At 43.3% G+C, this 13,727-nt stretch overlaps 1 protein-coding gene across 2 annotated transcripts; it reads left to right on the plus strand.

The window, feature by feature from the left end:
- Positions 1–3,024: 3,024 nt before the first annotated feature.
- Positions 3,025–13,518, plus strand: cd44b (CD44 molecule (IN blood group) b). 2 transcript variants are annotated; one of them, XM_040161688.2, is made up of 8 exons: positions 3,025–3,518; positions 8,415–8,580; positions 9,001–9,137; positions 9,236–9,280; positions 10,266–10,589; positions 11,306–11,386; positions 11,515–11,593; positions 11,755–13,518. In XM_040161688.2, exons 1-8 carry the CDS (start codon positions 3,452–3,454, stop codon positions 11,957–11,959), a joined length of 1,104 nt encoding a protein of 367 aa, XP_040017622.2. In that variant the 5' UTR covers positions 3,025–3,451; the 3' UTR covers positions 11,960–13,518. The 2 variants fall into 2 exon arrangements, with proteins under 2 accessions (XP_040017622.2, XP_040017623.2); XM_040161689.2 differs by lacking the exon at positions 3,025–3,518 and adding an exon at positions 7,730–7,862.
- The last annotated feature ends 209 nt before the right edge of the window (positions 13,519–13,727 follow it).

The raw sequence follows: 13,727 nt of genomic DNA on the forward strand, positions 1-13,727 counted from the left end.
TAGAATATGCATTTCCTGCATAACATGTGCTGGAATGCTGAAAGCTTAAAACAGAAAAAAGTAATAAATGCTGAAATTGCAGAAATTCTAAAAGCTGAAATGAATTTTTAAAAATAGCTAAAAGTACAGAAATGAAGAAAAAAAATTAAATTGCTAAGAATACAGAAATGAGTAATAATGAAATTTAATTTCCGAAAATTGCTGTAAATACAGAAATTAAACATAATGGTTAAGGTACAGCTCATTGAGGCTTTTATTCTGAAATGATGGAATTGGCTGATGCACACACACATAGTTCCCTCTGTGAACAGGCTTTGTGAATGATCATCAGGGTTGATGAGAGGCTTGCTCTCGTCCACATTATCTCACGCTCAAGTTTGTTCAACCATTGTCAACAGGATTTCCTCTAGTCTCCCCATTTTCCTCTACTCCCAGCACTTCTCTATTCATTCGTCACTAGGGACCAACGCCTGCTGTAGAATGACCACCACACACTTTCACATCCTCCTTCTTGAGTAATATTAAATTTAGCCCTTATTGTTGTTTCTCAGTAAGGCCGCTTTTTCCACTTAACTTAGGGCGTCCCCTTTTAAGTGGTATTAAAGGAAGCACATGTAAGTAAACCAGAAGTGTGGTTCCCACAAACAGGTCGACTGTGGTGCGTCGACCTGGTGTTGAGCGAGAGGAGCGAACCCAGCTGGGCAACGGCGCAAGACATTCCGGATGGCTGTGCGGTCCTCTCCAATACTCACTGTGCAAACACGCCGGCGCTGCCGTCCCAGCACCCAAACGCAAGCAGGGCCTTTTTCTTTGTTTTTGTTGTGCAAAGCTCGGCCTTTTGAAGCGGCCCAGCGAAGCTCCTGTGATGCTCCTGCAGCTCACTCAGCCTCAGACACAGCTGGGGTGTGATACATGACCAGGACACACTCCTGACACCCCACCCCTCCCCCCCCAGAGAGCCCTACATACGCGTGCAGCAGACTTGCCTTTGGTACCGTTTACAGAAAGTAGAAATGGGAAGTTGTCAGAAACACATGTCTAATAGGTACCAAGCCTTTGCATGTTTATTTTTTTCCTTTCAAAAGATCAGATTGAAATAGAAAGAGAACTGAGCACCATGTACTTATTCTCATTATGTCTCAACATCTGTTAAAACCCTCATGTTTCACTGGATGTTTGGAAAGGAAATGCTTTGTACGTATATGGGCATCTGGCGTTTTTTTCTGGTCGCAAGTGACTGCCGTGGTTGGGATGTTTGGGAAAAAGGACACGTTAGGTAACAGGAATGCCGAGGAGGGGCTATTAGTCGGCCTTCACCACAAGGATTCCCAACCGTAAGAGCGTCTGGTGAGACCGTGTGCCAGCCCTCACTTAATGAATGTCATGGAGTTTTTTTCCATTGCTGGATTTGTATCGGCTGACTAAGCAGGAGTCAGATGCTTAATTTAGGCTTCAGTCGTGCCCAGTTTGCAGATGTGTAACTGTCTTCTTTGTGCCTGGAACCTTGGTTAACTGGTTGTTGTTGTTTTTTTTTTGTTGTTGTAGTTTTTACTTCTTTCAAAGCCACACCCCACTTAAATGAGACTCAGCTTAGACATCTTTGTACAAACCCTCAAACACGATGAGGTGAATGTGAACAAGTGTATTTCACCTCTACAGACTCATAATGATTGAAAGGGGCCTTCCTACGCGCTTAAGTGTGGGCCGTTCTGGACAGTGTTCATGATCTTCTTTCTGTAAAGACATTTATCTATTACAGAACATGTTAGATATTCACTCAAGAGCGGTTTATCTTTGCAGTGTGATTCAAAGTTGTCTCTCTAGAGACAGAAACTAGGACGGACATTGTCCTGAGATGGAAATGATGTCATTTCACTCTGTTTCTGTCTCTGTCTTGTTTGCTCTATTTTTCACCATTCTATGTGTCAGGATTTCACTTCAACCCTTTTAAAACACTTTTAATTCAGATATACGTACCTTACATTAGGTTTCTTATGTTGTAAGCCTGCTTGTGTCTTTATTGTGTTTAGATGAACTATAAACAAGTTTCACCATTGCAACAGCTAAAAGAGGAAATGACTTATATCTTTGTGGTAGAAAGTGTTGATCATTCTGCGTGGGTTACGCCTGTCATCAGAAAGGAACATGTGTCTATCTGTGTTTGAAATCATAGCTTTGTGATTTCAACAAGGTGAGATGGCAATTTTCTAACACACACAAGCTTAAAATGAAAATGTTTTGAGCTTGTTGGAATCTTGGAATTAGCATTTAGCTTAAAGCGCGATGTTGCCTACGTTCGGCCTCACGCAGCTGGTAGCATGATGTAGAGTCTCCCTTATTCTAACTCACCTAAAGAAATCTATCTTGGAGTATCGGCCAACTCAGTACATTTTGGATATTCTGTTTGTCCCATCATGCCAAACAGCTGTATTTTATATACACATAGGCTATTGACCTGTAAATGATGTGACTTAAGTGCCATGAGGTTGCTGTGTGTAATAATTGGGGGTGGATGGTTGTCATGGAAGTCAGAAAATGAAGGACAAGGAGTCACATATTCTGTGTACAGATGCAGTACCGGTCAGTTGTGTCCAAACGTTTGACTGGTGCTGTGTGAGTCATCGGGGGGGGGGGGGGGGGACCTGTTCAAAGACCTGAACAACTCCAGCCCCTCACCTGCAGTGGATTGTCAAACGAATGTTAGACAGATTGTTCTAGGAAACCTCAGACGAACAGGTATTTCTCTATGAAACGTGACGTCTTTCAGTCGTGGGGACGGGATCCCACTGACACGCGGGACAAAGACAGCAAGAGCGCAAAGGGAGCAGTGACAAGGAAAAAGAATTGAAATCGGAATGAGAAGTGAACAAAAAACCAGATGGGCTCTCAGAAACTGTTGCTGTCACGGAGATAAAAAGAGGAGGAGAGGGCGGGGAGGATAAGCAGCCAGAGAGAGAGAGAGAGAGAGAGAGATCAACTTCTTCTCAGCCATTAATAAATGTAGGGGACAGGAAGAGAGCGAGCTGGCGGGGCTGAGGCGGGAACAGGGAGGGGAGGTGGGGCGAGTGCGGAAGAGACAGAAGTGTGTGTGCTCACATGAGCCGCTCTTGCCCTTCTGCGCGTGTGCCACTAGTCTGTGTGTCTTTGAGGCAAAGAATAGAAAAGTTAGGGCAAAGTCTGAGTCAGCTCAAACAGCCACTAGACACTCGCAGCAACAACTGCGGTCCCAGTGAGCAGGTTTCTCCCCTCGTTTTCTTTTCTTTTTTTTCCCCCACTGCTCTCTGTCATTCTCTCTCTCTTTCTCTCTCTCACACACACACACACACAAAAAACACACACCACAACCACCACCCGTCACTCCTGGCAGAAGGAAGACAGGACCACAGGAGAATTGTTGCACACCTTCACTAACCAGCGACTCACCCGGCCACCAACAGACCCTTTGACCAGGATGTGGACGCTTGTCTTGGGGGTCACCTTTGGATTATTGGCCTCCTACGGGTCGGAAGAACTTCCAGGTGAGGGGACTGTGCTTTTTCCTCAGTGGATGGCTCTTTGTTTAAAGATATTTGAATTGAGATATATATATCTTTTTTTTTATTGTGTTTAAATTTTGCCCTGCTGGCCGGCTGGTAATACTTCTTTGTGTGTTACTCCATCTTGGTCCTTGTGGATGGAGGATGAGGGAACGTACGTGTGGAGAGGAGACATTGACAGAGACAGAGACTGTGCCCGGCCGCTGAGCACAGTCTAACGGATGAGTGGACGCCGGCTAGAGAGCTCGGTGCTGCGGCGGCACAGACGGGTCTTACGTCTGGCAGTCTGAGAATCCTGACAGACACAAAGGAGACAGGCGCTCCGGGTCGCTCACACACATGCCGGGGAAACCGTATTTGTCAGGATTTTGATTGATTCATGTTTATTTTTCACAATCTTTTTAAGTAAAAGCAGAAATGGGGGCTTTTCAATTTTTTTTGTTCCTATTCTTTGCTGAAATCTGCCGCCACGCTTAAATGCTTCATCCTCTGACACAAAGGATATTCAGCAATTGCTCCGGATTCCTACCCCCCCCCCCATCCCTAAGTCTCCCTCGGTTCTCTTTGTGTCTCACTCGTGCGTTTTCTGCGAAAGGTTTTGATTGGATTTGTTGCTCAAAGCAATATATCTCTGGAGAGTAAACTGGTGGTGAATCTAACAGCTCGAGGATCGTCTGGCTCCTTCCCTGAGGAGGCGGCGGTGGAGGAGGAGGTGTTCACAAAGACTCCCCGTGGCACTGCGCCAAAGAACAATCAGCATCCAACTGTATATTTGATCAGTATTTAAAGGCAAATAAGAGATGGCCCAAACATCCTGTCGGTGCACTGTGTGTGGGACGAGGAGAGGGGGAGAATGGGGAAGCTTCCCCTTCTTCCAGAGGAGCTAAAAGCTTTTGTTTGTGTACTTGTGTGTTTGTGTGTGGTGTCCAAATGAAAATGTTGAGAGTAGTTGGTGTTTGTGCTAGAGGGGCCCGGCGGTGGCCGTCCTGCTGCAGACATTTTACCATTAAAACCTCAAACCTTTGTCCAAATCGCAGAATTAAGAGAAGAGGCTCATGGACTCGTGGCTGGCATGTAACCAAGATGAGTTATTTATGATGTCACCTGTCTGCTTACTTACAGTAGCTTTGAGCAGCCGGGATTCAAGTTTTGCAGAAAGAAATTGAATTTGAGTGTAGATCCAGTGGTTGCCAGTGGTTGATTAAAATTAATTTTATCCATTGAAATTCATACATGTTTAAAACACAATTTAGGATGGTTTAAATGTATTACTTAATCCAATAAAAAATCGGCCAACGGTTGCTTGGCAAGATTTCTTGAAATAAGATGCTGTATTTAAAACTTTTCAAGATTACAACAGATCTGCTTAATGATGTTATGAGCCATATTTCACCAGTACGGTGTGCGTTCCATGTGTTGAGTTTAATGAAGAGCCTGTAAAGCCCATTTGAAGATATTGTATATTCAAAGTGCATTGCTTAGAAACAACTCCATCTAACACAGAAATGTTAGTTTTCAGGCACCAGTATCTTCTATACACTCAACCAAAACTTTATCTGACGTGTTTGAGCTGATAACAGCCCTGCTTCCTCATGCAGTGAATCACTCTGTCTTTGAATATTCACACACAGACACACACACACACAACCATGCACGCACACGCAGAAACTCATGTGCATGCAATAAGGCCAGCCTGGACAAATGTGGCTGTATTTGCCTCCTTGGCATCGCGACCAATCCTGCATGAGCACGCGTCATGTTTCAAGGTGAGGGGGCGGCCAGGGGACCTGTGCACATGGACCGGGCCCTGACAAAGAGGGCTTGTGTTTGTGCAGGTCTGAGCGCCATATCCTGCCACCTGAAACTCTCAGGCACGTGTTTGCCTTCTCTCGCAATGTACCCTCCTCGGCAAATAAACCCCCCTGAAGCCGAATGGCCCTTCACCAATGTCTTATATAACCGCTTTGATTTCAGATTTCATTACCCAGTTCTTTTGACACTTACTGAACTGGTCTTGAATTCCAGTTTTTCAGTCTGAATGAACATTTTTAAAACCATCATGTCAATTCCTAAACTCACTGAGAATGAAACTGAAATTTTGTGTTGGATCTTCACTATAGAAAAAATAGTATGTTCACACATGATAGTACTAAGAACTTTTTTTCAAAAGGGTGTTTTACTACGTCCGGTTAAAGGCGTCTTTATCTTCAAGCGTGACCGTCCATCTATTTGGATTTGTTCAAACCGTATGTTTAGTTTAGTGGCGACGGCACTATTCCTAGTGGCAAATGAATATAAGCGAACCTGCCTGTTCTATTGAAATAAGATACTGCTTTCAAAGTGCAGACAGAGGCGGAAGGAGAGAAAAGGTGTGAAAGGATATGAAACATTTGAAAAAAAAAAAAATCAGATAGCGACTCCTTCTTGTGACCTTCAGGTGATGTTGGTTGGTAACTGTTGTGCCACCCGTCACTCTGGCCCATTGGACTTATGTTGTGACCATTAGAGGAGAAAAAAAAACACATACCTGCTGACAGAGCGACTCCACTCAAGTGTGATAATGCAGGACAGTGGGGCATTGTGGGAGTGATGGTCCCGCCCCAAACCAGCTGATGAACCGTGGCTAAAAGGATGTTACAGTAGTAGTGGGATCTCAGCTTCACAAAACACCATTTGTCCTCTCATGTAATCCCTGCGTGATGTTATCTGCCACGTCAGTGACAAACATTTTCAGCGACGTGTAGAGAAAGACAAGAAAAAGGCCGACAATTTATCTGAGTACATTGTGTTCGACGTGCCACATCCTTTTGCCGGGGCTCTGCTGAGGAAATAATCAGCCAACGTTCAAGTGCAAGGGTGCATCTGCAAGATGCCTGTGTGTGTTTGAGCATCTGCATGCGTGGGGTGAGGGGGGGGGGGTGGATTTGTACTTTATTGCTGGCAAGGAAAAGACAAACAGAACATGGAGCGAGAGCGGAAAATCAGGGCCGTCTTTTGCTCCTCGAGGTTTTGGCAGGACGTCGTATTCGATCTTTCTTTCCCCCGGGTTCTGTACACCCAGACGCCGCGGTGTCCTTGGTTTCAAGCCTGCTTTAGGTGACAATGGAGCCTTTGGGATCGCCAGTGCCTTGGCGTAGCAGGCTTTATAAACTTTATAAAGACACCCCTGGCTGTTCCCTCTGCATACTAATGTGCGCGCCTATGATTCATGTCAGCCGCCTTTTCAGCTCACTGATGGTGAGCCGGACTCCCTTTGATCCCTCCGGGCAGGTTTGGAGGGCCAGTAGTGCTGTTGTCTTGTTTCGGACCCTTTTTTTTCCAGGGGCTCTGTGGCATGTGGCAGCATGTGTTGAGGCAGCCTCAGTTTGTGTCTCTCTGTGTGTGTGTGTGTGTGTGTGTGTGTGTGTGTGTGTGTGTGTGTGTGTGTGTGTGTGTGTGTGTGTGTGTGTGTGTGTGTGTGTGTGTGTGTGTGTGTGTGTGTGTGTGTGCGTTTGTGCGCGCAGGAGAACGGAGAGAGGGAAAAAACTGAAAGAGCCACTAACAAGCAAAGCGCTTATCTTCCTGCTGTTGCTGGAGCCCTGTTTACTCATAACAGCAAGTGTAAAGTGTAAAAAGTTGGGGGGAGGGACTTTTTTCACTCTCGTCTGGCCTGTTTAGAAGTCAGCTTTCTTCTCCTCAAGGGGAAAAACACAGTCGCAGTACAAAATAATGATTTTGTAAAAGCTTTACTTCCAAGTAGCCTCTGAAGGGGAAAACCAGATCAGTTTCCATTGACCTTTTAAAACTAATGAGTAATTTATTTTCAACGCGGTAGTCAACTCACGATGCAGCCACGAATCAGTTGGTGGTTAAACAGTGTCCCTTCCTCTTTGCTGAGGCGTTATTTTTATATAAGAGAAAGAACATTTCTGACTATAATTTAGTTCAGTTCCCCTGAAAGATTTCTTCAAGTCATTTGTCATCTTTATTTTCTGTTTTCCTCAAACTGTGAGACACTTCAGATTGGAAAACAGTGGAGCGCTACTAACTTATTAATTATGCTTTGTTGCTACAACCTGCTGCACACACACATGCGTATTTTCTTGTGCAAGTTTTTTTCATTCCTGGGTGATTTAGCGTTTCACATCCAGTGCATCCGTTTGAACTATCACCAAAGATAGTGAGGCATTCAAAAGTACAAGTTCCTCTTCTGCACCACCAACTGAACTTGTTGAGCATCTTGCGGCACAAGATCTTCTTGAGTGCCGTTTTTCAGCACATACGTTTCCTTCTCAAGGGTTGATAACACATCAAAGGACTTCTTCCATGTCGCAAGACATCTTATGGGTTTGTACATATTGGAGATGATTTGCTCTGTAAAATAGCTTTCAGTTAACTTCAACAGGAATCCTTGTGAGCTAAATAGTTTTTTCCAGGAAAGGGGGGGACGATGTAAAGATCGCGAGTCAGAGTCACAGGAAAATGTTTACAGATTACGGGGTGTGCGTTCCATCTTGTGGGACTCTTGCCAGGTGGTCGGTCTCTCTCTCGCTCTCCTTTTCAATGCAAATGATCATCTGCTCGTGTTGAAACGAGTGAATGTGTTTTCTGTCAGGAAATAATGCATTGAAAAAAAAAAAAAAAAGTCCAACCAACTGAATCTGTATCTTCACCAACCCGGTTGTAAATATGTTCTGAGCTATAAAGCTTAAGAAATTAACTTTTTTAATTGTTTTTAGTTGTTCTTGCCTGACCTGTAGTCCTCAGTCCGGCGTTCACTGGTACTGGCTGGAATCCTTTGGACGGAACATTTCAAGTGCTGCAGTAAACACAAGAACACAAGAAATGACGGACTCTGCAACACTGAACATGCTGCCTTTCCTTTCTCTTTCACTACAGTGACTTCCCGCAGCTGCAGCTATGGCGGGGTGTTTCTGGTCCAGGGAGCGAGCCGCCACTCTCTGAACTTTGAGGCGGCTCGAAATGTGTGCGTCCAGCTGGAGAGCGTCTTGGCGAGTGAAGCACAAGTCAAGATGGCCTATGATAAGAAGATGGAAACATGCAGGTGAAACCACAGTCCTTTGTTTAAGAGTCAACTTGTAAAAACAAGAAAGCCTGCTTGCTGAATACTAAGTACGTTGTGAAGCTGTAACACCTTAAAGAATTACAGGATATTGATGATGTTACATTTATGGACCCCCATATTCTCAAGATCTTGCCATTAACATGACTCTCTCACACCCTTAAACATTTAAACCTTTAGTTCAGTCTTAGAAAAGACTTCTCGTAAACAGACATGTTTATTAAACACATAATAGATTACTTTAAATGAACTTAGTTTCCATTATGAGGCTTCATCTAGAGTTTTAAATCCAATAAAAAATAACAATGTCTCATCAATATCGAATGTCTCAAAATGGGTCACTAACTGTGTCAAATATGTTTTCTAATAATGATAAAAAACACTATTGTTCTGTCCTTTCAGAAACGGCTGGACCAACAATATGACCATTGCCATACTCAGACACTCACACCATGCAAACTGTGCACAGAACGCGACGGGCTTCTTTATTCAACAACAACAACAAGACCTCTATGATGCATACTGCTTCGATGAACATGGTGACTAAGTCCACAGGAAACAGTTACAATTAATATTTGCCGTTCGTAATAAACTGACCCTTTTTGGTAACATCCACTTCATGTTCCCCATGTTCCAGCTGAACCTGAGAAGAACTGTACGAAAGAATTCGTACTAAAACCAGGTTAGTACAATACATGCAAACTCCCCCCAGAAAGGTGATGGGCTGACCACCACACCAACGTGTCGCCCCGTTTATTGTACAAGACGTCAACTGAAAACATGAAATTAGATCATATTTGGCATCCACCCAGGAATTCCACAGGAACAGATTTCTCTCTGGTTAAGTCAGCAGCTGACCTCTTAGCTCCTAGAAATGTTACTTGAGGGCGGATATGGACCTAAATCGTCTTTGGCTGAAGTAGAGGAAGGCAGCTGGGTGAGGATGCGTATTACAACAGGGCTTTCACAACACTGTGGTTCCTCTTCCCCTTTTTTGAAAAGCGCGTAACTACGACCATGGCTGTCGTAGCAATTAACAAGGCCTCATCGCAGGTTCTCAAGTTGTGTGTTGTCCTACGGAGCAATATCGGAATTATAGATGGGGATTTGTGAATGCATAATGAATAATCCTGATATTGTGAATACACAGAAATAATAAACACGGATTTAATAGTGGCCTTTGAAAACTCAAACCGGGTCCTTTGTTCACAAAAAGAAAGCTCCCAGTCAAAATGCAAAATATGATTTTGACACTATGTTTTGATTATTGGTGTAAGTGCAGCATGCATGGATGCTGGGTATTCATACAGCACCTGCAAAATGCACTTTCTTTAATTGCTTTCTCTGATTCTACTGTCTGACGAGACATTCCTCCGTAATTTTGCTTCAATGGTATAATAAGTATTATACTGTAACATTGTACAGGGGATTATCTGAGTATTATACAATGATACACTCAACTCAACACACACTTTTGTGTGCATGTGCTTTACATTATTATTATATCGTTATAAAAAGAGTTGAAATCCTAGAGGACAACGTTACCACTGTAGACAGATGTCCAGATTGGCACCGCCATGGGTATGAAATGGTTAATGTTCATAGAAAACCTATCAACAGTGTATGACGAAAAAAACCACACATGAACCTCTTTATTCTCCAATCAGCTGAGCCCTCATCACAGCCAGAGGACCCAACAACAACAGGAAGCCAGGAAGAAATCACCTCAGCAGCCGAACCAGTGGATGTGTATGAAAAGTACACAGTCAGTCAAAACACAGAGACCCCGGCCACCTCGGAGACCCCGGCAGTGAAAGAAAACCCCTCTGGAGGGAGTGACAGCAGTAACGGGTCCACACTCACTACGTGGGACGACCAGACCACTGGCTCCGGGGCGATGGCTACCACCTCTGAGGAGGAGGAAGCCCCCCCGCCGACTGAAACACAAACTCCTACTGACAACGATCAACCGAAAGAAACCGTAACAATAGGTAAGAAAAACACGAGCAGAACCAACACATAACTTGTAAAAATGAAAGCGCAATTAGTTCAACAAAGCATTTGGGGAATACAATTGGGTTCAGATGCATTAAAAATCTCTTGGTGCTTGTAACGTTCACAATTAACTCTAACGAGAGAATTAGTGCTGCTCTGCAGTAATGTTTGGTTTGCTTTGTTTTGTCTCCTGAGCACATCCAAAATATTTAGCATGTTAAATGCAGATTATTGAGTTCATTTTGATTCACAATGCATGGAAACATTTCTGAAGAAGAGCACATCCCGGCAACAGATGCAACAGGTTGTAGGTGGACTGAAGTCACTTTAGGAACACATGACGCCCCCTTGTGTTAGGTTGAGCTGTAGAGTGGATTCATGACACGGGCTTCATTGATTGTGTTTCTTTATGTTGCGAGAATTAATCGGTCAGCACATTTCACGAACACATGAAATGCTCTAGAGTATGTATTTTTGTATTGTATTTCATATGTATTTCTTCAAAAAATACACTTTAAAACAAATTGTTTAGTCATAATGTAGCTTCCATGATGCTGCAGTCAGTCCATCAAAAAGACAGAAACATGCACTCTCGTTTTAAAGCAATATAACGGAAAATACAACTCTGTGATTGAGCCAAAAGCACAATATTCCATCTTTTGTGTTTAGGAATGCTTTATGAATGCTTTTGATTTGTTTTTTTGACATGCAGTTCCACAACAGCCACCTAAAGGCGAAGGACGTGTCCCGGCTCCGAGTGGTGTACCGGATCAACAGGAAGGCAGTTCAGCGAGTGAGTATCCACATTCCCCGATATAGCCGATAGTGATGCAGTCAAATGTGATCATGTTGCGAAAAGTAAACCTTTTACTGAGTGAGCTTCAATATTGTCAACTCACGACTTGTTATTTCTCCTTCTAGACTGGCTCGTTATCATTGCAGTGATTGCGGCCGTCGCCGTTATTCTTCTCGTGTGCGCAGTCATTGCCATGAGAAAGAGGTATGAATTTGATTTTTATTTTTCTTCATCCTGCACTAATAGAGCTATCATGTCAAATGTTTTTGACAGAAACATTGTCACCTGTGCACAGTATTTAATAGTATATAATCCTACTGTATATATACTGTAATAACTAACTGTGTCTGAATGTTCTCTTCCAGCAAAACGCAGACCCTGAACATCACATCCAAAAACGGTGGCGAGGGAAATGGGGCCGCGGCATCCGCCTCCGGCTCCCACGCCCAGGAAAGAGAGCAGGAAATGGTGACCCTCATGAACAAGGAGAAGATCCAGGAGAACGGCAACACAGAGGAGTTCACCGTCATCACGCTGGAGGAGTCGCCAGAGAAAGAACAGCTGGCGTGAGAGAAACGGGTAGTAGGAGAGTCAGTGGGGATAGGCAGGGTGAGAGGGAGGAGATGGTCAGGAGATCGGACGGATTGGGGCCCCAAACAACACACTGGGGTGAGAAACTCCTCTAGTGGCCAGGCACCAGAGAAAGATTGTCTGACCGAGGTTCTGTTGTACTGGTTCTGCAGGGTCTTTAAACCCGACGTGTGCTTCATTGTGTTAGTCTGGAATGCCAGCTTAGCCAGGACCGAACGGCGGTCAAAGGGCATCAGGCGTGGTGCAGGGCGGTAAGGTGATGTGGCGAAAGGGGCGTGAATGTGTTTCGTGTCAGCTTGTACGCTTTGTTGATGATCATGCTGGGTTTTCAGGGGAGGGGTAATGGGGTTCTAATTTGGGAATAACATTGATGATGATGAAATCATTGTCTTTTTTACAATTGTTTCATCCTAAATGACAGATGATAAGACAATGATGAGAACTGGGTTATTATGTTTGAGATACTGCGCATAGAAAAAAAATCATAATTTTGAGCAAAGCAACCTTGTTTTACATGTTTTACATGACTGCTTTGTTTTGTTTGCTTATTGTTGTAACCGTGTGTATGTTTTTAGACATTTCCTGTGGACTGGAGTTTTACATTTTCAAGATGTTTGGGGATGTCATTGCCTTAATGTGTGCAGCTTTGAATCCCTTTTTTCTTAGCTTCTGTATATAAAGTATACTGTATGTTTTTGGAAATGCCTTAGCAATAGCTGCCAGTGCTGTTTGTAGGTTGCTAGAAAGGGGCTTTTCATCCCTTTTTAAATAAAAGAATGTCATTATGGAGGGTTATTTAATTAGAAGACAGTACTTCCAAAGTACATTTTGTAAATTTATTTATTTATTTAGATTTTTTATCAATCACCTTGACGTATAGCATCCAAAACTGTGCACTTGATGCACCACTGAAGTCAGTTTACTATGGTATACATTGTATTGGGTTGGGAATAATGAGCAAATCCCAAATGTTAGGAAAGGTAGCATTATAAATATGACGTATACATACTATATACACAATGTGTACATTGATTAAGGAAAAATTAAGTGAGTGACAGCCGCCCTGCTTTAGATGACAAACTACAGGGGCCTATGCCAATGTCTGTGAGTTTAACACATACCAATATAAAGGTTTCTTCACAGAGAACAGGGGTGTGACAATGTTGTCTCCGTGAGGAATTGTGTGACGAAAGAAGCTTGTGTGCTTGCCGAGGCCCCAATGTGCCAGTTGTTGTGCGTTTCCCTCATGTAAACAAAAATAATGCCGTTTTTTACTGTCCTCATTGGTGAGACACATCAATGTCTCATCAATATTGTTCCCTTTGGGATAGCTAAATATTTCTGGTTCAGCATGGACACGCAGACTTACATACAGCAATAGCAAAAATAACTTCTTTTTTTTCTTCATATTTGCTCTCATGATTCCTTTTGCGAAGTAGCAAATGTTCTTGTCTAGGCAGGCTTTATCACAAATTAACAAAAGATGTCGCTGAAAAGATTTGTAATAGGACTGCCAAAAATAAATGTGCAAACAAAAAGATTTGTGTGTGCGCTCCATAATTGTAATGTTTAAGACAAAAGGGAGTGAATGAATGACATGAGAGTGGGATGAGAGTGGGTACATTTCCCCACATGAGGAGCACGGTTTCCATGGCACCAGGGTCGTGTTGTGAGAATATGTTTAATCAGGAAACAAAGATTGAGATGAGGACAGATATAAGATATAAATTTCATTCCTTAAAACAGT

The sequence above is a fragment of the Gasterosteus aculeatus genome, chromosome X (genome assembly GCF_964276395.1).
Source record: "Gasterosteus aculeatus chromosome X, fGasAcu3.hap1.1, whole genome shotgun sequence".
NCBI lineage: Eukaryota > Metazoa > Chordata > Actinopteri > Perciformes > Gasterosteidae > Gasterosteus > Gasterosteus aculeatus.